At 42.1% G+C, this 24,237-nt stretch overlaps 1 protein-coding gene across 4 annotated transcripts in view; it reads left to right on the top strand.

Moving 5' to 3' along the window:
• Positions 1-24,237, top strand: part of EFTUD1 (elongation factor Tu GTP binding domain containing 1) — a 162,341-nt gene that overhangs the window by 21,898 nt on the left and 116,206 nt on the right. For 2 of the 4 annotated variants that reach the window (XM_006870919.1, XM_006870921.1), the window contains 8 exons: positions 605-728; positions 2,449-2,525; positions 3,441-3,577; positions 4,518-4,640; positions 7,577-7,676; positions 13,306-13,454; positions 13,635-13,801; positions 21,341-21,479. In XM_006870919.1, the coding sequence (XP_006870981.1) occupies positions 605-728; positions 2,449-2,525; positions 3,441-3,577; positions 4,518-4,640; positions 7,577-7,676; positions 13,306-13,454; positions 13,635-13,801; positions 21,341-21,479 (1,016 nt within the window). Of the gene's footprint in view, positions 1-604; positions 729-2,448; positions 2,526-3,440; positions 3,578-4,517; positions 4,641-7,576; positions 7,677-13,305; positions 13,455-13,631; positions 13,802-21,340; positions 21,480-24,237 lie in introns of all 4 variants that reach the window. The other 2 variants (XM_006870922.1, XM_006870920.1) reach the window with 1 other exon arrangement.

The following is a 24,237-nucleotide window of genomic DNA, read 5'->3' as shown; positions in this document are numbered from 1 at the left end:
TGTGGAGTTTGTTTCCTTTGTAAGCAACAGACATGTGTAGCAGTGAATGGCTAAAACCAGGTTTTGTAGGAGCTCTGGTAGCGTAGTGGTTACGAATCGGGCTGCGAACCTTAAGGTCTGTGGTTCGAAACTACCAGCCACTCTGCGGGAGAAAGATGAGGCTTTCTACTCCCGTAAAGATTTACACCCTCGGAAACCCTGTACAGGGTCGCTATGGGTCGGAACCAACTCGATGGCACTTAACAACAACAAAACAGTTGTGATAGGTATTTTCTTGGCTTTTGTTCCTATTACTTTGTTTATAAATGCAAAATGCTAGCATGTATCCTAATTTTGTGAATGGAAAGCATGTTGGACATGAACTGTTTAGCTTTGAATCTCTACCTCATTTATTAGCTGTGTATTAGCTCCATGCGCCATCTTCCTTTCCTTTAAAATGGGGGAAATGGCTCAATGGCTCTTATCTCCCTTATAGAATAGCTGAAATGATCATGTTTAACCCATGTAAAGCACCTGGCACAGAAAAACAGTCGAGTTTTAAGTAAAATTCATTGTAGCATTATACTGTTCTTATTAATGACGGGATCACTTGGTTTTCTTTCAGAATTGAACATTTTGCCAAAATCTACAGTCAAAAAATTGGCATCAAAAAGGAAGTTCTTCTGAAAACCTTGTGGGGAGATTATTATATAAATATGAAGGCTAAGAAGATTATGAAGGTTGATCAGGTAATGTGGCACATGTCCCTTGCGATTGTTAATCACAGCCTTCCCCTAGGAACATCTCTACCACCTTCCATGGATGTGATCCCACTTTAGCTTATGCAGATGAGTTCCTGAGGGATTTTTTGTGTTTGGGTAAGGCTCACAGTCTTATGTCTAGGTATTATGTAAATCGATTTCTTAGCCCTATGAAGTATAAGGAGCAAAGGATGGCTTTGACTGAGTGTCACTTTATACATGTTTGTTCCTTATTGATTGAAGAGGATAACATTTCAGATCCTAGACATGTGAAGATTTGTAGTTTGCATTGTAGATTTGCGTGTCTCCTTCACCATAATGTGACGGTTCTTGTAGACACCATTGTGTGGGCCACACTGTACCCCTGGCCCCAGCACAGGCCTTCTCTCACTACCTGCTGGGATTCTTCAAAGTTATTCTCATTGAAAAACAAACTCTTCAGGAAGTACTCACAGTATGAAGCAGCAAGGAAGAAACTAGGAACCAACTCTGTTCATGTTAGAGTTTTCATTTTTTCCATTCTTTTTGAGTAGGTGTATACACCCCTCAGTGAAGATTATACTGTTTATATAATGTGGTAGCCTGCCGTTCTGCTTAATGTCTTATGGTGAACCTCTTCTCTTGGCCTTAAAGACTTTTTTTATAAACAGCATATTTTTAAAGGAGCCAGTATAGTCAAGTGGGTAAGACCATGACTTGAGTGTCCAACTGTATGTTTGAATTTTGGCTTGACCACTCACTAGCTCTTTATTTTGGTTTTCTCATCTGCAAATTGGAGAAAATAGTATTTACCTTATAAAGAGTTCTTGTGATGACTCTGTGGAGTGATCTGTGTGAAGTCTTTAGAACCATTCTTACTGCGTAATAAGTACCTGTTACTGTTACTTGGAGTTCTGATGTGGTGCTGTTGGGTTAATGCGCTGGACTACAGAGTCAGTTTGAACCGCAGGTCTGTGGTTCAAGCTCACCAGCCGCTCCTCAGAAACTCTTATAGAGGGTCGCTGTTGGTCAGAACCAACTCAACGGCACATAACAACAACAACAATTATTATTTTGTGCATGCATCATTTATGTAGTCATTCTCTTAAGATTGGATATAATTGTTCTCCTTCCATCTACATATATTGATATTGTAAACAAAGCAGTGATAACCATCTTTGTCTTGATGATATTTTTTAAATAGACATCAAAGGTAATGGTTTTTCCTCGCCAAGTACCTACTCCCAATAAGTATCCCTTTAGAAAGGAGGTAGCAATTTCTCCTCCCCTCAGTGTGTTTGAGTCTCCAGCTTTTTGTGTCGTGTGTTCAAAGAAATTGTTGGTCAGGTTTTTTTTTAATTCGCCATTTCTTGATACAGAACATTTTTTCAGATGCTTAAGGTCATTTTGATTTCCTTTAATAGACTTCAGAGTGGCCGTCCATGTGTTGGCGTTAGCTCACAGCTTGGGTGTTCCTTTGATGCCAGTGGTGGGGCACCGTCAGTGGTGTGTTCCCCAAATGGCCGCATTGTTTGCAAAGTCCTTGATTCACAGAAGAAAGGAACACTGGGTTATTACTGATTTTGAATTGTTGACTGTTGAGAGCACCCTTAACTCCTTTTCTCCACTTTATTGTTGAATAAATATTTTCAAGTAAAGATGAGACATTGATAATAAAACACGTCAAGAATGAATATTTAAGATAGCTATTAAACATTCTTTTGTACAGGCCAAAGGAAAGAAACCTTTGTTTGTACAGTTGATCCTGGAAAATATATGGAGTTTGTATGATGCTGTCTTGAAAAAGTAAGTCTGTTATACACTGGTTTGTGTTTGGGTTACTTTAGGTAGTGTGATTTGCCTTACTTTCCAGTTTGCCAAGTCACATTTCAGAAAGCTGAGGTAGACTGAGAAAATGAATAGAGCCTTTATAGATGAGTTGCTTATGAGGCTTGGAAATAAAATTTAAAGGAGTCTGTTTAGCCTCCCAGTAAAAGGAGACAGAAGAGGAGATAGAAGAGCAGTATTTTGTAGAGTGCGGAGTTGAAGAGAGGAAAGGATGGGAAGAAACATTTACTTTCACAAAGCCAGTTAAAAAAGGGAAAACCATAATAGTTATAGAACAGGTGCTTGATGTCTAGAATCACAGATGGGGAATGGGACAAATAACTTGACTGATACAAGTAGAAAAGAAAGTTTGCTTTAGTAAATTTATTTTTTGTTATTGTGAAGTGAGAATAATGACTTTTTTAGTATTTATTTCTAAAACTGCTTACCCAGTTTAAGTAGATGGTGGAGTGATGCTTTAAGAGGCGTTTTAAAGACAGGTTTCTTTGAGAGTGTACCACTAGAGGAATGAAGGATGTAAGTTGAGCTTCCTCTACTGTGCCACGAGCCCTTGCCAATATGTTTAGTTTTTGATAGAAAAAGTGGAATGCTGTGGCTCTGTAGGATAAGCTGGACAGCTTAACACAAGGCTGACAGTTCAAACTCCCTAGCCATTCCCCACGAGAAACATGAGACTTTCTGCTCCTCAAGATTTCAAGCCACAGAAACCCTACCCAGGGTCTCTGAATTAGAACTGCCTTGACATCACCTAACAACAACAATGAAAAAAATATTTAGGACTAAATGACTCAGATAATGCTGAGCTCTTTTCCATCACTGCCCTCTCTTATCTCTCTGTCTCTCTTTTTTTAAATATCTTGTTTGCTTTCATAGGGACAAAGAAAAAATTGATAAAATAGTGACTTCTTTAGGATTAAAAATTGGAGCTCGGGAGGCACGTCATTCCGATCCTAAAGTCCAGATCAATGCCATTTGCAGTCAGTGGCTACCCATATCCCATGCTGTCCTCGGTATCCTTTATTTTAGTGGCTTTTAATGAAATCATTGTTTTGATAAAACAAGAAAAAAAAATGTGTATTTGGAACCAGGAAATTCTCTGTAAGTAATGGATCCCAGTTCAGAGTAAGTGTTCTGTGGTTATTTAACGTATTGCATGAAATTGTATTTAATACTTTAAACATTAATAAGCTAATACTAGTCAGTATTCGTACTAATACTAATGAATTTTTCTTTCAAGACTTTTTAAAAACATTTGCATAGTAATTGTGTAAAAATAAAACTTTTGGCATGAGATTTATGTATAAGTGCATTAATGTAAATATGTTGGATCTATATGATTCTAGTCCCAACTGAATTTAGCTTATTAATATTTCCTGTCATGTTAGTGACCCCATCTCCCCTAATGAATTAACGGGAAGTGCTTTATCTTGACTAAAGTCATTTTGCAAATGGATTCAAATGGTCTTCTCTTGATTGATCTGTGTAAACGTGGCAGTACCCACACCATGTTTGGGCTGGAGACACAGTGTCCTGGGAGCTTGAGATACCAGGCCTGTGACAGACACATACCCCATAGGGATACTGGCTGTCATAGGGAGCCTTCTTGTATCATAACTAGTGGCTGATGGTTATTGTGTTTTTATAGACTGAAGTCGTAGGAAACATGTGTAGAACGTCATGGTCACAGGTATGCTGTTATGCTCTGTGGCCCTCACTTATTCCATGGCACTCAGTGTTAGAATCTCAGTGTTGAGAATGATTTCTGTGCTTTAGTGAACAACTTGAGATTGTATGCATATTTTGAGGTGTGATTGTAAAATAATACGGGTTTACAGTCCTGGCGTTTTCTGTATAGACATACGTCGTTCCTGCAATACTTAGTGCATGCAATGAATCCTTGCCTATGGAGTATACTAGCTGAGACCTTTGAGTCCTTAACAGAGACTTCAGCTATGGTGTGTCAGAAACTTCCTAGCCCCCTTGATATTACAGCTGAGAGAGTGGAGAGATTGATGTGCGCGGGATCACAAATGTTTGACTCTCTTCCACCGGAAACCCAGGCCCTGAAAGCAGGTGAGATAAAAGATCAGCATGTTGGCAGGCAGCACACTGTTAATGGTTCTAGGTCCAGGATGCATTAGGCTGGTACGCCAAATGCTAGTTTGCTAAATGGCCAGTGTGTCCAATAACCAGTTTCACAAGTGGACAGTTTTATAAATGACCACTTTGTCAGCTTTGTGCAGAGTCTCAGTGGGTAGGGAGCCAGAGACCCTGAGGCGTCGGCTCTTTTCTCATTCCTTAATCATGAGCTAGGCCTTTCTCCGAAGTGTTCCCTATGATGCAGCCTCCTCACCGTGCCTGTGGCCCCAGGGGCTGCACAAAGTAGTTCCAGGGGCTGTACTGCTTACTACAAACAGTGGTTCAGATGTTCCCTCCAGTTTTTAAGCTTGCATTCTGGTGCTTTGCACCCCTCCCCCAAACCAGCCCACTGCTGTTTTCCAGGTCACCATGGACTCTGTGGCCAGTCTGTGGCCAGGTGGCTGTCAGTCCTCTCTGATTTGCTCTGTTACTGGTGCTTAATAATAGCAGAATGTTCCTTCCTCCTCAAAGCACTCTCTTTGCTTAATGTCCTGGCTCCCCAAATGTTCTGCTTTTCTTCCTGCTTCTTCACTCGCTGCTTATTCTCCATCTTTTCCTAGTTCCTTTCCATCTCGCTCTCTCAACTGTGGGCTGTCCCAGGCACGGCGCCTGATCACTGTTTTCTCTGTAATCACTCTTGGGGATCTCACCCAGTCTCACAGTAGCGGTTATACAAGGGGGCTTCAGAAAGTTCATGGGGAAATGGAATGAAAAGATGATGAAAATTTCCTGTGAATTTTCTAAAGCCTCTCCATATCCTTGTAATTCCCTCATTAATATCTGCTCCCAGAACTCCAGCTTCATAGTCTATCTCTACGTGGCTGCTTAAAAAACTTCTGAAACTTAAACATATCCCAAAGTCAAACCTGCTCCCTGTCACCTTTCCTATCCGGTAACCGGACCTCCATCCTTTGACTGGGTCGGGCCCAAACCTGTACTTTTCTTGATTCTGATTTTTCTCTCACCCCCACATCCCGTCTCTCTGTAAGTCTTGTTCTTCTTTTGAAGTATGTTGACACCTCAACTCCTTCTCAGCATTTTTAGTCTGCCTTCCTAGCCAAGCAGCCATCATCTCTCCTGGTTCTCCTCTGTAGTATTGTGTTAACACTGCAGCAGTGGCCCTTTAACTGTCCATCAGGGCATGTTATACTATGTTCCTCAGAAGCTTCCGAAGTGTCTCTGGTAAGACTTCTGATGTATGCTTCTTCTCACTTCCAGTAGTTTGCTTTTTCCGTATTTCATTTTAATTTGTTGATTACTTTCATTAAACTAGGAATTGTTTTGGTGTGGGATGATTTTATTAAAAAATTACTAGCCAATGATGTTGTGCCTCCAATATAGTGTATGCTACTAGTTGGTAGGGGGAGGAGTGCCACTATGCTGACAGGAAATTATGCTAAAACTTGGAGATGTCGGCAGAATTGACATCTTTTTGTGTTGAATCTTAATTTGTTTTTGAGAGATTTTGCTACTCTCATGAATAAGGAATTGTGTCTGCTTTATTTTGTGAGAATAGGGGGAACAATCCCTTTTTTTTTAAGTTCATGGGAAAATTCCATTTTTTTTAAATTCTATTTCCATGAACTTTTTTTTTTTTAATTGCCTGATTTTTTTAGGGGGGGGGGTTGAATGTTTTATTGTGGATTATGTGATAGTTTACATTGGAGAACATTAGGTTTACGTTCATCTTATCGTATATCGTTTCATTGCCATGGTTACAATCCCTCCATGCATCATCAACCAACCAAAGGGTAGACAGTACAAGCCTGCTCCCTCAGTCGTCAGCACACAGCCCCTCTCCCTCTCTGGGTCTAGAGTCCCCAGCCGCTCCATCTCTCCATGTCATCATCTCTGCCTCCATCTCTGGCATCACTTTCTCTGGGTAGGGTCCCGCTCTCCGCTCTTCTCCCTTAATGGTTCCAGTGACCTCCGCTCCTAGTCAACCACTCACCTCCTTTTGCTACAAAACGTCTACCTTTACATTTCCAACCCTCACAGTCAGTCCTGATAACAATTACTCACTATTGTACCACAAGGGACCTATCCCCATCTCCTTTCATCAGCTGCGTCCAGACAGATTGGATACTGCTCAGTGGAGATTCTACCTTCTTCCGCACCCTCTGGATCTAGGCTCCCTCTTGAAAGCTTGTAAGCCAGTCACTTCTTGCCTTTGTAGCCCCCCTATTTTGGGTAGCAGATGTCCAAGTTGCCCATCCCTGTCTACCCTGAAACGATCCATTTTTATATTATTAAACTACTTTGCAGTCTGTTGGCCCTTGGCAGCTTCCCTCAGTTCTCTGTTTACTGCGTAAGGGAAGAATTTCACAGCGAGCATAGTGGACAGTTGCAGTCCTGGTGTGGCTCTGTGGCTGAATTTCACAGCGAGCATAGTGGACGGTTAGAGTCCTGGTGTGGCGCTGTGGCTGAATGCACTGGGCTGCAGGGTGGGTTTGAATCACAGGGTCTGTAGCTCAAGCTTACCAACCGCTCCTCGGAAATCCGATACAGGGTGGCTATGGATCGGAACCCACTCGATGGCACTTTACAACAACAACATAGTGGCAGGTTAACCATCAGTGTTGATGTAGGAGTCCCTGTACTTTGCTCTGTGTTTGTTTTTGTCTCTTCATCTCTGCCGGCTCTCCTTGCTGTTATCCTAATACTCCTCTTCCTTAGCAGCCGTATACTTTTCTAAATGGATGGTTTTGTTTTGGGGTAGTTTTTTTTTTTTTTTCATATTTATAAACGATTATGGACTGCTTTTGTATTTAGATGATGACATATTTGAAACATCTTAACTGTTTCCCATAAAAATCAGGCTTCTTAATATGGGGGAAAAATACTGACATTTTTGCTTCCTCTTTGTTTAGCTTTTATGAACTGTGGGAGTGAAGACACTGCTCCAGTTATTATCTTTGTCTCCAAAATGTTTGCAGTTGATGCTAAGGCTTTACCTCAGAATAAGCCAAGGTAAGGCGAAGGGGCGTTTGGGCTGGGCAAAGAAAATAGCATTTGTTTGTGGGGTGTGCAGAGGGTGTGGAGATGAATGCAGAATTCATCTTGGGTAATCCTGGGGTAACGTGCAATTTGTACAGTACAATATCCTTAGAGCTATGTAGGAGAAAGCTGCTAAGTTTGGCTCTATAACTATTGATTTGCACCCATACAAAGTTGAAGAAGCGTCCTGGTGTGGTGCTGTAGGATAAGCTTGGTGTGTACCTCAAGGTCGGTGGTTCAAATTCACCAGCCAGTCCTCAGAAACCCAACACAGGGTCGCTATGAGTCGGAATCGACTCAATGGCACTTAACGGTGGCAATTTTGAAGAGAAATAGTAATTGCAAATAGTAGAAAAATAATACATGTAATAATGTAATAGTAGTGGCAACGTGTTAGGCAGGTTCTAAGCCTGCACTCTTTCATCTGTGTATTCCAGTGGAAATTGGTGAATGTGAGTGTCTCTGCACCGTGTGTATTGTGTGTGTAAGGCTGGGGAGGTTGTCTTTCTCCCCAAGTCTGCAGAGCCTGTCTATTCCACAGTGTCTCCACTGCCTGCCCCGCTAAATCCCATCCTCATGATCTCTTATGGGCATTATTATAGCAGCTTCCTACATGGCTCCCCTGGCCTGGTTCATCCTGAGTGGCCATCCAACCTGTCTGCCTTTTAAAAATTTTAAGCCTTTGATTTGCTGTTGTTAGCTACTTATTTTTCAGAAATTCTATTATATGCTTACCTGGTAGTAAGTTTCTGTTGGTAACATTCCATATGAAGTTTCTAGGCATGTCCTCTCTGCCCCTGAATCCCTGAGTCTATTTTGTTACTTTCACTTCCTTGAGAACTAGCACCTTCTAGTAATGAGATGTTTTCTTCACACAGATGCAACTTTTCTTCTTGGTCAGCTGACTCTCATCATCTTAGCTACCTGATAGTGTGGTACCAATTGCAGACTGCCCGCTCCCTCTGTCTCTGACTCTATGCACCTGTCTCTTGACCAAGCTCACACAGTCCAGAGCACAAACGTTCTGTTGGAAATCCTTAGGCGGAATGGGGCAGTGTTCTTGTTCCTTTTCCTTCGCCTCCAACTTCATCTCCCTCCTCATTCTCACCTCTGGTATTGGTAACTACTGTCGCTTCATGAAGTGTTGTTAGTTCAGCTTAGCCTAAATAGTCCCTCTCCAAACCTGTTCGCTTACTAGTAGAACCCAGTTTTCTTACAAAGGAATTACTTGTTTTCAACAAACACTGGATGCACCAGGAGTACGTCATATAAATCCTTGATAATTTCACTTTAAACAAAACAAGTGTTTATAGCATTAACATTAATTCTTCCTTGTGATTGCTTTTGCCACCTCGTGAGACCATCTGGGCCTGGACTTCTCTTTGTGAGAAGCCTTTCATTGCTAACTGGATTTCTTTAAGAGATAACACAGCTACTACTCAGGGGTTCTGTTTCTTCTCAAGTCAGGTTTGGAAGTGGTGTTTCCAAGAAACTTGTCTCTCTCATTGTTACTGAATTTATCGGCATCCAATTATTTGTAATTTTCCATAATTGTTTTTATATTGTCTGTGAGATCTTCTCTTTGATAATTTTTTTTAAGGGGGTGGGTGGGTGGGTGTAGGAATAATGAGTTAGGGTTAGGACTGTGACTAGATCTAGGCTAGGGCTAGGGCTTCATTTAGTGTTGGGGTTATATTTAGGACTAGGGTTAGTGTTAGAGGTGGGAATTCGGCTAGGGCAAGTTTTGGGGTTACAGTAGGTTCATTTTTATTTGTTTTCTTGAAATCAACCTGATTTCATCTTTATCTGGAAGTTCCTTGACTACATTATTCTTTTACCTCATGGTTTGTTGCTGTCATTGCAAACTGCTGGTATCTGTAGTTCCCTGTTTTCAGTCTGTAGATTTGTTTTACTTTGGATACTTCTGTATCTGGGGTGAGTGCTGGGTGGTACGGTCACACGTGTTAGTCTCAGGTGTTTGTCTCTTGTTCTTGGTTTTCTGTCCGGATAACTCTTGTTAAGTATTTTTTTGTAAGCTTAGTCTGATTTTACAAAATCTTTTAATTTCTGTTAAATTCCCTAATTTCACCATATTATTTGATGGACGATTTTGCTGGGTGTATGATTCTTGGTTGGCAGTTTTTCCCCCTTATATGTCATCCCACTGTTCTCTTGCCTGCATGGTTTCTGCTGAGATATCAGTCTAGTCTGACTAGTTCTCCTTGGTTAGGTAACTTCGTTGCTCTCAGGATTCTTTCCTTGTCTTTGGTCTTAAAAAGTTTGATGATAATATGTCTTGGTGATTTTCCAGTTCAAACCACAAGGTTGGCGGTTCGGACCCACCAGTCACTCTTCAGAAACCCTATACAGGGTCACTATGAGGAGGAACCGACTCGATGGTACTTAAACAACAGTAATCCCGTGCTTCTGACACCATTTCTGGTAGTGTATTTTCTGACTGTATTTTGGGCACTTGTTTCTTCTGTAAGCTGAAATGGATGTCTTTGAGACATTGTGGTATCGCCTTACTTATATTGAATTGATGATTATATATTGTTGTGTTGTCAGGATCTTACCACCTGTCTCCTGGTGGATGGGGTAAAGACTGGAAGTCTGAATGCAGTTCTCTGTTCACTGTGTAGTATAGTTCCGGGTGGGTTCACACTCCTACGGAAGCAGGAGCTCTCCCAGCTCCTGACCTCAGGCGGAGTAGAAGCTGTGTGGGAGGGGAGGGGATACTACTGGCTGCTGGGTTGGCAAAGGGAAGGACTGGCCACACCCCTGGCTATCAGTAGGGCTCGTGAACAAGGGAGAACGGCACTCCCCTGGCTGCTAGCCTCCAGCAGCACCCTGGGCTTGCAGACCACTGTGTCGCCAGCTGCTAGTGAACGCTCAAGGTGTCCTCGCAGCTCGACTGCAGCTGACAAGCCCACCTGAGTTTTTGTCTCTTTCGCTGCTCCTATTCAGCATCCTCTTCCAGCCGGCACACAGTCCATCTCTCTGTTTCATCCTCTAAAGCTCAGGACTCCAAGATCACTCTGTCTCTCTGTCACTTGATGTCCTGTCTTTGTTCCTGAGGGTCTGGTCCCTTCGTCCGAAGTCACTGACTTCTCTTTTGTGTATTTGTTCCCCTGCTGCTCCTACCACTGTCCTCGTGTCTGCATCAGTACCTGGCACCTGGTAGGTATTAACTGGTGGATGATTGGTGATCAGTACATAAATGGATATCAGTCCTTTGTACATTTGATGTTAACGGATATACTACTAATTTATTCCTGATCATTTGTCATGAACTTATATAGAATGGGAATTTAATATATGAGGTGAATGAATATGTATCTTTTCTAACCAAAGCTAACCTGAAATCACATTGACTTAAGAAGATGGTTTTGTCATTTTTGATTCCTTCTGAATGGGAGACTTAGACTGGTGATAACTGAGCGTAGAGTTTGGAGTCAGATGGATCGGAATTTGAATTATGGCACTTCTGTTTATTGGCTGTGTGACTTTGGGTCAAGTCACATAAACTTTCTACGTAAGCCTCCATTTTTTCATCTGTAAAATCGGGTCACTAGTATCTACCTGATTTCACTGTTGTGATAATATCTTCTGTGGTATATATAGGCATCCTGGTGTGGCGCTGCAAGTTAATGCACTAGACTGCAAAGTCACTTTGAACCTTAAGGTTGGCAGTGCACGCTCACCAGCTGCTCCTCAGAAACTCTATACAGGACTGCTATGGGTCAGAACTGACTTGACAGCACTTCACAAAAACATAGTATATGTGAAGTGATGGACACAGTGCCTGGATCCTTGTGGCAACCTCACTGGAAGAGGCTGTTCCTCTTGAGATGGTAACCTACTGATACACATTGTGCCCTCGTAATAATGTGTTCCTGCATTTGTGTTTTAACTCACACTTTTCAGATACTCTTAAAAGTTTTTATCAAGACTCTAGAAACATCTGAGGGCAAGTTGAAGGAACAGCTGGGTGTTCACCTCGAGAAGAGGACCCAGGATAAGGGTATGGGTGCAGATGATTTTAAGGGAAAGGGAGGGAAGTCGATTTGTTGGATCTTGCTCCAGAGTTCTGAACACTGGCCATGGCTCAGTACTGCAAGGAAGCAGTCTCATCCAGCATTTGAAAGGCCTACTAGCATTTAGAGCTTCCGGTCAAGAGGAACTTGTCACTTGCCGTGATCGTTCATCTTCCCAGTTGGATTGCCTAGCAGTTCTTGACCAGTTGTGTCTCAAGGACTTGTGTCTCGTGTTTTATAGCTTACGGCACAGTCTTGTTACCTACACTGGAGGGGTGTGTGACTAGAAGAGACCAACTTCTAGAGCTCAACTCTTCCATTTTGAGGGGCAGGTGCTAAAGGAGTCAAAACTAGCGCTCAGTCCCCATGAAAAGTCTTGTGTAGCGGAGAGGCATTTGAGAGGATAGCACTGGGCAGCTGGGATCTGGACAATCACCTTTCGGAGTAGCTCCCATGGAGTGAGTGCAGGTGGGGAGTGCTCTGTATTCAGTGCTAAAGGAAAGAGGAGAGAAAAGTGATTTAGAAAGGTGAGAGATGTGGGTATCAGCCAGTTCTCAAGTCAGAGAGCGGAAAGGAAAGCAGTAATCCTGATTGCCAAAGGTGAAGGCCAACAGGGTACAGAGACAAAGCTCTGAGTCCCAGAGTACTGGCCTAAAGAAACTGAGGTTTTCCCAACGTCAGGGCACCATTGGTCTTGCATTTGTCTTGAGGTTTAGCATGCTGGTGGGGTTTCATGAGGATCCCAACATGGGAAACGAGCCAAGTTCTGGGGATTTGTGTGTTTTCTTGTTTCTACCTCCCAGACTCCCAAACGGAATGTTCGTTTAAATTCATTAAATTCACCTTAGGCTCCCCCTTTGGTGTTAAAGCTGCAGCGCCTTCTCTGTGAACTGACAGACATGAGGTTAACTCTGTAGGAAGAATGCCTTAGTTCCTGCCCCTCCGCGCCTCCTTGCCCAACATCCAGCAAACATCTGAGCCTCTGCACACGGGCACGCACATACCCTGCCGTTTCCATGGTGATGGTTCCTGGGTCATTACGCTATGGCTGATTGTCTCAGTTTGACCTGTTTGTCCTGCTGAATTGCCATTTCTCAGCTTGACCTTGAACCCATACTTCTGCACTCAATTTTGGTACTTGAGGGGAAATCTAAATTCCTTATTGAGCCCTTGAGCTTGTTTCTCAGCAGGGGTGTTCAGAGCCCTGATATCTTTTACTCGATCCCTTCTTTCCCCCTGTTCTCTGACTCATCCAGAAGGAATATGGGGATGTAAGAAAGGTTTCATGCTGTTGTGCTTAGCTCCATCTGAGGACAAAAGGTTGTCTTGCATGTCAGCTCATAAGCTCAAAATAGCTGGGGACAGAGAGCAGCCTCACAGAAAACCTGCTCGACACTCTCTCCTGTCGCTGCAGCTGGAGAGAGCACTTGGAGAACCCTCTGCCGGTTAAGGAGCTGGGGGCTGCTCGGTGTCTCTTCTGCCACATCAGTACTTGTTTCCCCACTTGAACCGATTGACAGATGCCAGATGTTGCCAGCTGTTAACATATTTGTGATATCCTGTAGACCTCTCACTCAAGAAGAAATTGCGCAGAGGCGTGAGCGTGCGCGACAGAGGCATGCGGAGAAGCTGATGGTGGCGGCGGTGCAGGTAGCCGTGGAGCCCACACAGGATGGGAGTGCCCTTGAAACAAAACCAAAAGTAGAGTCAAGAGGTAGAGCTTTCCTGAACAGACTTTGGTGTGAGGTGCTTGGCGTTTTTCTTACCTTGGGAAACTCAACCTTTAGCATATGGGATTTTAGCTTTTATTGTAGCTTTTATCAATATTCTTGGGGTTTCTGTCTTGAATCTGGGTCAGATTTGTGGTGTTAACTCTTCCCTCTGATTCCAGCAGGTGGTGAGCAGCAGGCAGAGAGTATGGCCCCTAAAGCCGTGCCTGAGGGAGAGAATAAAGAAGAGTGTTTCATTGCATTTGCACGAGTCTTCAGTGGTGTGGCTCAAAGAGGAAAGAAAATGTTTGTCTTGGGGCCCAAATACAGTCCTGTTGAGTTTTTGAATCGGGTAAGAATCGGAAGAAAGCATTAGTATAGTGTCTCAAGGTTCTAATGTCTTTTCACAGTGATTGGGATTCATAGTTTAATTTTGTCTGTAGAAAGGTAATAAATATTATGATCAAATGTATCAGGAAGCTAACCCAGTAGATGAGGGAGCTTCAGAACGTTTTGGGGGAAATTCCATTCAATTCCATTTTCCACAAACTTTGTGAAGCTCCCATATACAACTTCATTTTCAGGACCTAATTTAACTATCTGGCTTTTCTCTTCAAGGCTAGTGTGGGGTAGTACTGTGTGAGGTAGAGGAAGGAGCTGGTCAGAGATGAAGCCATACGGAGCCGGGCAGTGTCTGATCGCTAAGAAAGGTGGGCGATCCAGTAACTGGGTGCTTAGGGCCGAAGGCATAGGTGGTCAGCCAGCAGGAGGCAGTTACTGCATGACATGCAGATTCTAGGTACCTGCTCAGGAGGGTCTGTAACCAGGTGGACAGCCAGCATCTGAAAACCCTGTGCCCAAGGGCAAACAGAGACCACAGGCAAGAGCTGTCTGAGAATACTTTTGGAAGTAAGCACAGTGTATCCCTCGAATTAAATAGTGAAGCTCACGTGATGATGAAGACGCCAGAGGTCCAGGAAGCCAGTTAGGATGTGAGTCAGGAACTTGACAGGAGGAAATGTGCAGCATCAGGAGCAGAAAGCACGTGCTCCCCTCCAGGCTGGAAGCTGCTTCTGGGCCCAGTGGCCAGCTGTCTGCAGGTCAACCAGTGGAGCCGCTGGACCTGCATACAAGTACTAGGAAGTGGAAGTCGAAGGAAGTCTCTGCCATCAGCTTACCCACCGTTTGGATGCTGTGTATGCTCTTCAGCAACTTAACTCAATTTGGGAGGTTGCAATGCTAAATGGGGTTTAAGCCATCTTTGCTGGGTTATGGCAGCTTCTGATTTATCAGGCAGGAGCCTTGAGAGTGGTGTGGATAGGGGCATACTCTGTGGGAGGCTGAATATAGCGTGTATAAAATTCCATTCATGAGGGACTTCAAAAAGTTTATGGAAAAATGAGATTACAAGATAATGGAATCTTTCCACAAACTTCTTAAAGCTCCCCCCCCCCCCCACACACACACACACACACGATAATCTTAACGTCTTGGTTTGAATTTGATGCCATAGGAAATTGATTTTTTTTATTGCTTTTCAGGAAAGGTCAAGTATTGGTTAATTTTTTTTCTTTTGTTTACTCTCTAAACTGACCAAATGAGTAAGAAACTTCTGTTTACTGGGCCACTGATTTGTTGGACACCACAGATGCCAGGAGTCTTCTGATTTATCTTCTGTGCCTAATCTCCATCTGCTCTGGAGGAGCAAAAGCTTAAAATCAATGGTTTATGTGTCGAATGACTCAAACAGGCATGATCAAAGGAGCCCACAGCACAAATGTCTCCGTGTTTCAGTAGTTCAAGCTCCATGAAACCTAACAGTGTGAAACATTTTAGATGTACCATAGCGGTCACGACCTATTTAGAATTTTGGTTTTGTTTTTTAAAGTTTTTATTGTGAATTAAGTGGGATTACATGGGAGAACATCAGTTTTACATCCATCCTATTGTATTTTGTTTCACTGCAATGATTACTATCCCCCCCAGGCATCATCAAACACCCCACAGGCCTGGCTCCCAGCTGTCAGCACACAGCTCCTCTCCCTCCCTGAGTCCAGTGACCCCAGCCGCTCCTTATGTCCAAGTCATCATCTCTGCCTCCATTTCTGACATCATTGCTTCTCTGGGTAGGGTCCTGCACTCTGCTCTTGTCACTTGATGGTCCCAGGGACCTCCGCTTCTGGACTGCAAAACCAGTCACACCCCTCTTTTTGTTACAAAACATCTACCTTTACATTTCCAACCCTCACATTCAGTCCTGATAGCAGTTATTCACTATTGTACCACAGGAGTCTTATTCCCATCTCCTTTCATTAGCCCTGTCCTAACAGGGTGGAAATCATTCATTGGAGATTCTGCCTTCCTCCACCCCCACCCTGTCTGGAACTAGGCTTCCTCTTGAAAGCTTATAAGCCAGTCACTTCTTGCTGTTGTTGTTGTTGAGTGTTGTCGAGTCGATTCCGACCCATCGCAACCCTGTACAGGGTTTCCGAGGCTCTAAATGTAAATCTATTCAGGAGCAGAAAGCCTCATCTTTCTCCCACGGAACAGCTGGTACTTTCAAACTGTTGACCGTAAGGTTCACAGCCTGATTCGTAACCACTACCAGAGCTCCTTTGTAAACCCCCCCTCCCCCCCAATTTGGGTAGCCAATGTGTTAAGTTGCCCATCCCTCTCAACCCTGTGTACCGATGGGGTGGGAGTGATCCTTGCTGTAATGATTTGTTCCCTTTTTTGAGCTACTACATCCATAAGTATAGGTAAAGTTCATCCAATTGTAGCGGGTTATTTTTTTTCCTCTTCTTTCTTCTAGTCAAGTTCTGATCATCCAGCCATTGAAGCCTGGTCAAGTGGGTGCTATCTGAAAGTATGGGTGTTCTTGTGCATCTCCCCTCACTTCATATCAGCTGGACGCTTCACTCTCCGCTCAAATCTTCTGTGGCCATGTCACTGCCTCTGGGCCCAGGAGACCCCAGGTCTTGCCATACTGCTGGCCAACCAGGTCTCTCTACCCGGGTTCACAGGAGTCTAATGAATATGGTCAGACTTAGCGCCCAACTTCATTGCTGTTTTTCCCCCTCTTCCCCTTATCAGTGACCAACGTGGTCATCAGCCATGCCATGTAGCAGCTTAAACCAATGCACATCATTTCCCAGTTGCTGTTGAGTTAGGAGTTTTGACATGGCTTTGAGTCTCACAAGGCTGCAAAGTGTTGGCCAGGCTGTCTTTTCAGCTGGATGCTTGGCTGGGGATGGATCTATTCCGAGCTCACACAAGTTGTTGGCAGTCGAGCCAGTCTGTCACATCCTCCTCCTTTCTCTATAGTCTGACAGCCTTTGCACTCCTACCACGAGTGTCAGTCAAGACCACTTTGGAGGCCAATTTGCAATTATCCAGTGAAGCTAAAGATAATAGCATTAACTGACATGTTTCCAAGCTTTGTATATAAGGGATCTTACTGACTTTATTTTTCTTCTACTTCTGTTTGAACTCATCACTGTGAGACTGAGACAAACCTGTACTGATGCTGATTCCTGGAGCTCATTCATTGTTCAACACTCCTTAGTAGTCCATCATCTAAATGCCTATTTTATGTATTAATTTTCCTGTCCGTCTATAGTTGGGCTGTTTTTTATTAATTTAAATGATGCTGTCCTGAATATTTTTGTACTTACCTCCTGGGGGGCATTTACAGGAGATTCTAGGGAGTACACCATAAGGGGAAATGCCTGGGTAATTAGTATGCAGAGCTTTAGTTTAACTGGGTAATTGCAAATTGTCCTCCAAAGTGCTTCTGGTTTGTACTTGTGGTAGGAGTACATAACCATTCTAATTGTTGTACATCCTCACCAAAATTTAGTGTTGCCAAACTTTTAATTGTTGCCAATCTAGTGAGCAAGAAGCTCTGGTAATGTAATGGTTATGAATTGGGCTGCTAATCTCATGGTCAGTATTTTGAAATTACCAGTAGTTTCATAGGAGAAAACTGAGACTTTCTGCTCCCATAAAGATTTATAGCCTTGGAAACCCTGTACAGGGTCGACCAGCTCCGTGGCACATGACCACCACCACCACCACCACTCTAGTGAACATGATAGGGTGTTTTATTGTGGTTTTCCTTTATATGTTCCTGATTTTTTTTTTTTTTAATGTTTATTGGTTATACCTGTTTCCTCTTTTTCTAAAGATGTCTCTTGTGGGGTCATTTGCGTATTTTTCTTTGGTTTAGTATTTGTTCTGTGTTTTTTTTTTTCATCTCCCAACATTATATCTTTTTCAGATTTCATCTTCAGTTTATGATTTGTCTTCACTTTCTATTTGATATGTGTTATGCTTTTAAGATGTTATTTAAGAAAATTTGAAATTACCCAAGTCATGTAGTTTTCTCATAAAATTTCATGTTAAAAGCGTTTAATTCAGTGTTCAGGTATACTATGAAGAAGGGATCTAATTTCATGTTTTTCCTCCTACAAATAGTAGTTGTTCCTAAACCATTCATAATTCTTCATTCATGATTCATTCATTCATCACCTATTTAGTCTGCTCTGTCATAAATTAAGTTTCACATGTATGTCTGTTTCTGGATTAGTAGATTTCATTTTTTTTTCTCCAATTTCTTACTGTTTAATTTTTCAAGCAATTTTTTCCTTTGTTGTTGGCTTGTTTTTTTCTCTTCCTTTTTTTTTTATTTATTTATAATTTTTTATTGTGAATTGAGTGAAGGTTTACAAAGCAGATCACCAGTTTTACATTCAACAAATATATACTTCGTTTAATTATAGTGATTGCAGTCCCCTCCATGTACCATCAGTTAACGCTTCTAGTCACTTGAACGCTTGTATTTTTCCTTCTGTCTTTTACTTTCTCTGTTCAGTGCTACCTTGCTTTCCAAAACTTTTGAAACCTAAAAGACTTAAGTCTTTCTATCTTGTTTTATTTTGTCTTATTTATTTTTATCTCTTTGTTCTTCTATGTAGTTTTGCAGTTGTTCTTGTGTTTAAGTACCATGGAGTCGGTTCTGACTCATAGTGACCCTGCACAGGGTTTCCAAGTTTTACAGTTAGGTACTATGAAAAGCCCTGTTGAGATTTTGATTAAAATTACTTTAAATCAGTTTGTTGTTGTTGTTAAGTACCGTGGAGTTGGTTCCGACTCATAGTGACCCATACAGGGTTTCCAAGGCTGCAAATCTTTACGGGAGCAGAAAGCCTCATCTTTCTCCTACGGAACAGCTGGTAGTTTCGAATTGTTGATCTTGAGGTTAGCAGCTCGATTCGTAACCACTACACTACCAGAGCTCCTTTTAAATCAGTTTAGCATTAACTATTTCAATATATAATCTTCCTATCCATGGATGTACTTAGTATATTTATCCATTTATTTCATCATTAAAGTTTTAGAATTTTCTTCATAAAGATCCTGAATAGCTTTTGGTTAGATTTATTCCTAATGCTTTTATATTTTATTGCATTATGAAAGTTAGCATTTCAAAGTTTTTGTTGTCTGTTGCTGCTGGGTTGAAGTACAGTTAAGTAGTGTACTTGTATTGTGTCACTTTGTCACCGTTCCCTGTCCCTGGGTCTATTGCCACTCACAGCAGCCCCAGACACCAGGGTTTCTGAGGCTGTGCAGACAGCCTCAGCTTTCTCCCACGGAATGAGTGCTGGTGGGTTTGAACTGCCCACCTTGTGATTAGCAGTCCAGTACTTGTCCTACAGTGCCACAATTGTAAAGATTTGTCTACAGTTTTAAGTCCATGATCACATTGTGTTTGGCTAGTTCTGTTTCCTCCTACCCAACTCTCATCTCTTTTACTGCTTTCTAAGTGTCTTTAAAGCTCTCACCCTATCAGAATGTGCACATTGAGAACATAGCATGTTGTCTGAAAGACCATCTCTCATGGAGTGGGTGGTCTCTACACTGCCTCTCCCCGCTCTGGGTTTTTATGAATGTACTTGCCAGAACTGCATCTTTGTGAGTCACTCTCTGTTTGTATTGTAATTACTTTGTCGATGTTGTGTCTCAGAGTAGCTGGTTTTGAGAGGATGAGGTAAGGAACTATTGTAGACATCTTTTCTCTTAGCACTATCATAAACATACCTTGGCCTTATGGGTACCAAGGATATGTTGGTTGGTTGATTAGAATACTTTCAAGGTACTTAAGGAGCTCTGGGAGCGTAGTGGTTATGAATCAGGCTATAAACCACAAGGTCAGCAGTTCAAAACTACCAGCTGTTCTGCCGGAGAAAGATGAGGCTTTCTGCTCCTGTAAAGATTTACAGCCTCGGAAACCCTGTACAGGGTCGCTATGAGTCAGAACTGACTCCACCGCACATAACAACAACTACAATATTTATGTAAAGGCTATGTGAGAGTAAGTAAAAAATATTGCTACAAAATCATAGAACCTTTTATTGAATAAATATGTCAAAATATAAAACTCTTGTTTCTTGACATGTCCTCTGTCTGGTCTGTATACTTTGAAGTCGGTGTTTCCATCTCTCTATCCCTTGTCCAAGGAATCTTGTGCTTTTCAGTTTACACCATCGCCAAACAGCAGTATTGGTAGCTTCACGGGACTCAGATTCTGTTTCCTTGAAATGGTTTTAGTTTGGGGAACAAAAAGAAAGCCTGAAGGGGCAAGATCGGCTGTAGGGAAGATGGGGCAAGGCTCACCAACAGAATTCTCCTGTTGTTGTGAAGTGCCATCGGGTCGGTTCCGACCCATAGTGACCCTGTATAGAGTTTCCGAGGAGCAGCTGGTGAGCTTGAACCTAGGACAGCTCTTACTGAAGAATAAGCAGGTGCATTGTTGCGATGGGAAAAAATGTCTAGGTGCAACTTTCCTGGCCTTTTCCTCATCAGTGCAATTTTTCATTTTCTGAAAACTTGTTTATAGTAAACCCCACGGTTGCCCTGTGTTGTCCACTGCCTCAATTGTTTCTGACCAGCAGATGCCCATGAAACTGCTGTTTGGATTGAATCTTTTGGTTTGTTTGTTGTTGGGATTTTTTTTGTTGGATCCTAAGGAAACTCAGACAGGTATATTACAGAGAGAACACTGAGCGCCATCTGTTGATCACAGATGTCTAAGCATGTTTTGTTTAGAATAAACCCATGTATGTATGAACCGTAACCCAAGTAGCCATACTTTTTGACTATGTTCCTATTTCTGATGGCTTCACGCAACTCAAGACTTGACTAACTTGAGGCAATATCTCCTTAAGACTAATTATAAGGAGATACCATAAATCTGTTAGCCTTGCAGCATATTGTGCTGTGTGTGTACTCTGTGTTCTCATCACTGTAGCTGATATTTCATAGCATGTTTTCTTCCATGTCACGACAGGCATTTGCCCTGTCATGGCATTTTTATTGCGTCTTAACAGCTAATCATTTTCATCTATTACTCAGTACTAGCCCTAGCCCTTTCTGCATGCATGAAGGACACTGTAATCAGATAAAAACCCATTTGGGATGACAGTAATGATGAATATTACCATAATAACCACTGGTCACTAGAGCTGGCCCCTGGAAATCACACCATGGTTCACGTAAATAGCCAGGGACTGTCGGTTTTGCGGGAGAAAGATTCAGCAGTTGACTTCTTTGGGAACCCTGTGGAGCAGGGTTGGTTACTTACAGGAATTTTGTATTCAACTAAAGTGGTGTTCAGGTCACAGCAGAATTTATGTTACTTGGCTGGAAAGCTTACAATTATATGAGCTCCTTGACAAATTTTTAGTGTTTGAGAGGTTTTCACTCTTTAAAAATTATATTCATAAAGTAATGTGGCTGTACCCTGTCTTTTGAATATAAATGATTTTGTAAGTACTAAAAAGTATTTTTACTTAATGTTTTCTAACTTGAGTCAAATGTTTTCTTTGCCCAGGTACCGTTAGGCTTCTCCACCCCAGCTGATGAGCTCCCCCCGGTACCTCACATGGCATGCTGCGCTCTGGAAAACCTGTATCTTCTGATGGGAAGAGAGCTGGAAGAGCTAGAGGAAGTGCCTCCAGGAAACGTGCTAGGTAGGGCAGTGCTGTGTGTGTGCACAGTTCTTCATATGTTTGTTGGCTGCCCGGATCTCTTCCTTGGTGACGTGTCTGTTTATGTCCTGCGCCCATTTTTTAATTGGGTTATTTGTCTTTTTTTTGTAGAGGTGTTATAATTTCCTATATATTTTAGAAATGAGCCCCTTGTCTGATGTGTCATTGCAAAAGATTTTTTCCCATTCTGTGGGTTCCCTTTTTACACTTCTGGTGAAATGTTTTGATGCACTTAAGTTTTTAATTTTTAGTATGTCCCAGTAATCTTACTTTGTCCACTTTTGTTTCTGTAGTTTTCAAAATGTCTGGTAGTCTGTGTATTCCCTAAATTAGTGCCCTCACATTTGTCCCTGTTTTTTCATTGATGGCCTTCATAATTCTGGGATTCACATTTAGGTCTTTAATCCATGCTGAGTTGGGTTTTGTATAAGGTGTGAGGTAAAGGTCTTGTTTCAGTCTTTTGCATATTGCATTCTAGTTATGCCAGCACCATCTGCTGAAGCGACTATCCCCTCCCCATGCAATGTATTTAGGTACTTTGTCAAAAAGCAATTGACTATATGTGGATGGGTAAATTTCTGGATTCTCGATTCTGTTCCATTGATCATTGTATCTTTGATTGTACCGGTACCAAGCTGTTTTGACCACTGTAGCTGTGTGGTAAATTTTTAAGTTGGGGAGTGAGAGGTTTCCAAGCTTCTTCTTCTTAAGCAGTGCTTTGCTTATCCTGGGTCTCTTTCCTTTGCATATAAAGTTTGTCATTGTTTTTTCCATCTCTCTGAAGACTCGTTTGAATCTGGATTGGGATTGCATTATATGTGTAAATTCCTTTGGGCAGTATTGACATTTTCACAATGTTAAGTCTTCCTATCCAGGAGCGTGGTACATTCTTCCATGTTTGTAAGTCTCTTTTGGTTTCTTGCAGTAGTGTTTTGTTGTTTTCTTTGTATAGGTCCTTGTTTCTCTGGTTACATTTATTCCTAGATATTTCATCCTTTGGGTGGCTATTGTAAATGGTATTGCTTTCCTAATGTCCTTTTCAACGCTGTCATTTTTGGTATAGAGGAATCCAGCTGATTTTTGTATGTTGATCTTACATCCTGCCATTTTGCTGAATCTTCCAATGAGGTCAGTAGCTTTTTTACTGAGTCTTTGGGTTTTCTACATAGAGGATCATATCATCTGCAAATAGAGAGAGTTTTACTTCCTCTTTGCCAATTTGGATGCCTTTAATTTCCCTATCTTGCTGTATAGCTCTTGCTAAGACTTCCAGCACAATATTGAATAGAGTGGCAGGATGACATATGGGGATCAAGTGAAGTAAAAATTTGTAGTATATATGGCATAAAAAGTCCTCCTTGATTCAAGACAGTTACCTGCTGGTTGGAAAAAAAGTCAAAAGTAGACTTATCTTCAAGGTTCCTTCTAGCTTTTAGCTTTTCAGGCTTGCATTTCTTAGAATTTTAGAAATTAAGATATTTCCCTCCCTTGTGTTTGTTAGAAGGAACAGTGTTTTAATGTGGTAATTTGGTTGGATTGATAACCCAGTTGAATGGCTTCATCAAAGCACTTTGAACTAGTTTCCAGCATCAGATTCATAGTTATCTGTTTAGACAAAATGTACTTGTTCAGTGACTAAAACTTGGAGCTCGTGTAGCAGTAGCAACAGTTAAGCCAGGGTGTTTAATAAAAACAGTTTTCTAAAGTTAGGAGTCAGTTATGAACAGAACAGAAAAGAAGGCCAAGCGTCTGGTGTGTGAAGAGGTGGGAAGCCAAGAGCCAGGTGATAAAGCAAGCTGGTTGCTGATGGTAATGATGCAGGGACTCCAGCCATCGGGTCACTACGGTGTCCATCCTGAAGAGGCATGTCAGGGCACCTTTGTTTTCTTTGAAATGGGTTTTTCTTTTCAGGTGTGTTTGAAATGTAAAGAATAAGATGGCTGAGTTTCATGATTAGAATTTGCGTGTTCTTATTACTTGTTGCTACAAAATAAAACCAAAACCTCCTGCCCTCAAATTAATTCCAACTCATGCTACAAAAGTAAAGTACTCAGGCTAGGAGGAGTAGTCCTGCTCTTCATGGACTCTACCAATAGCGTCTGAACTGACTCAAGAGCAGCTAACAACAACAAAACCTAGTGGCTGAACACAAGACAACTTTTATTTTGTTTACAGATCTGTAATTTGGGCAAAGTTTGGTGGGGACAGTAGCACATGGCGCTGTAGGGTAAGCACTGGACTGAAAGGTCTGTTTGAACTGCAAAGTCAGCAGTTCCAAGTCACCAGCCGTTCCTCAGAAACCCTACCTAGAAGGTCACTATGAGTCAGAACCGACTCAACAGCACTTAACAACAGTATCCCGGTTTTGGAGTCCTGGTGTGGTGCTGTGGGATTGGATCAATTGAGGCAGCTTCAAGCCTGGGATCTCTAATCATGAAGGTTCTTTCACTGGTATGCCCGGCTGAACCTTCACTGGAACCTGTAGCCTTTCCATATGCTTGGTTCCTTCCTCACAGCATGGTGATGGGATTCTATAGGTGAGCATCCTCAGAGGGAGAGTCAGGAAGAAATTATATCAGCTTTTATGACCTTGCCTCCAAGCTAAGTCAGCCCCCCTTCTGCTTATTAGAAGCGAGTCACTAAGACTAGCTAATATTCAAAGGGAGGGGAGTTTGGGGGTGTGCTTTAAAGCAACCACAACATTAATCATACCACATGATACACATAACTACAACATGAT

This window comes from Chrysochloris asiatica, unplaced genomic scaffold, assembly GCF_000296735.1.
Source record: "Chrysochloris asiatica unplaced genomic scaffold, ChrAsi1.0 scaffold00156, whole genome shotgun sequence".
In the NCBI taxonomy this organism is placed as follows: domain Eukaryota; kingdom Metazoa; phylum Chordata; class Mammalia; order Afrosoricida; family Chrysochloridae; genus Chrysochloris; species Chrysochloris asiatica.
This window is presented reverse-complemented; position numbering and strand designations above follow the sequence as displayed.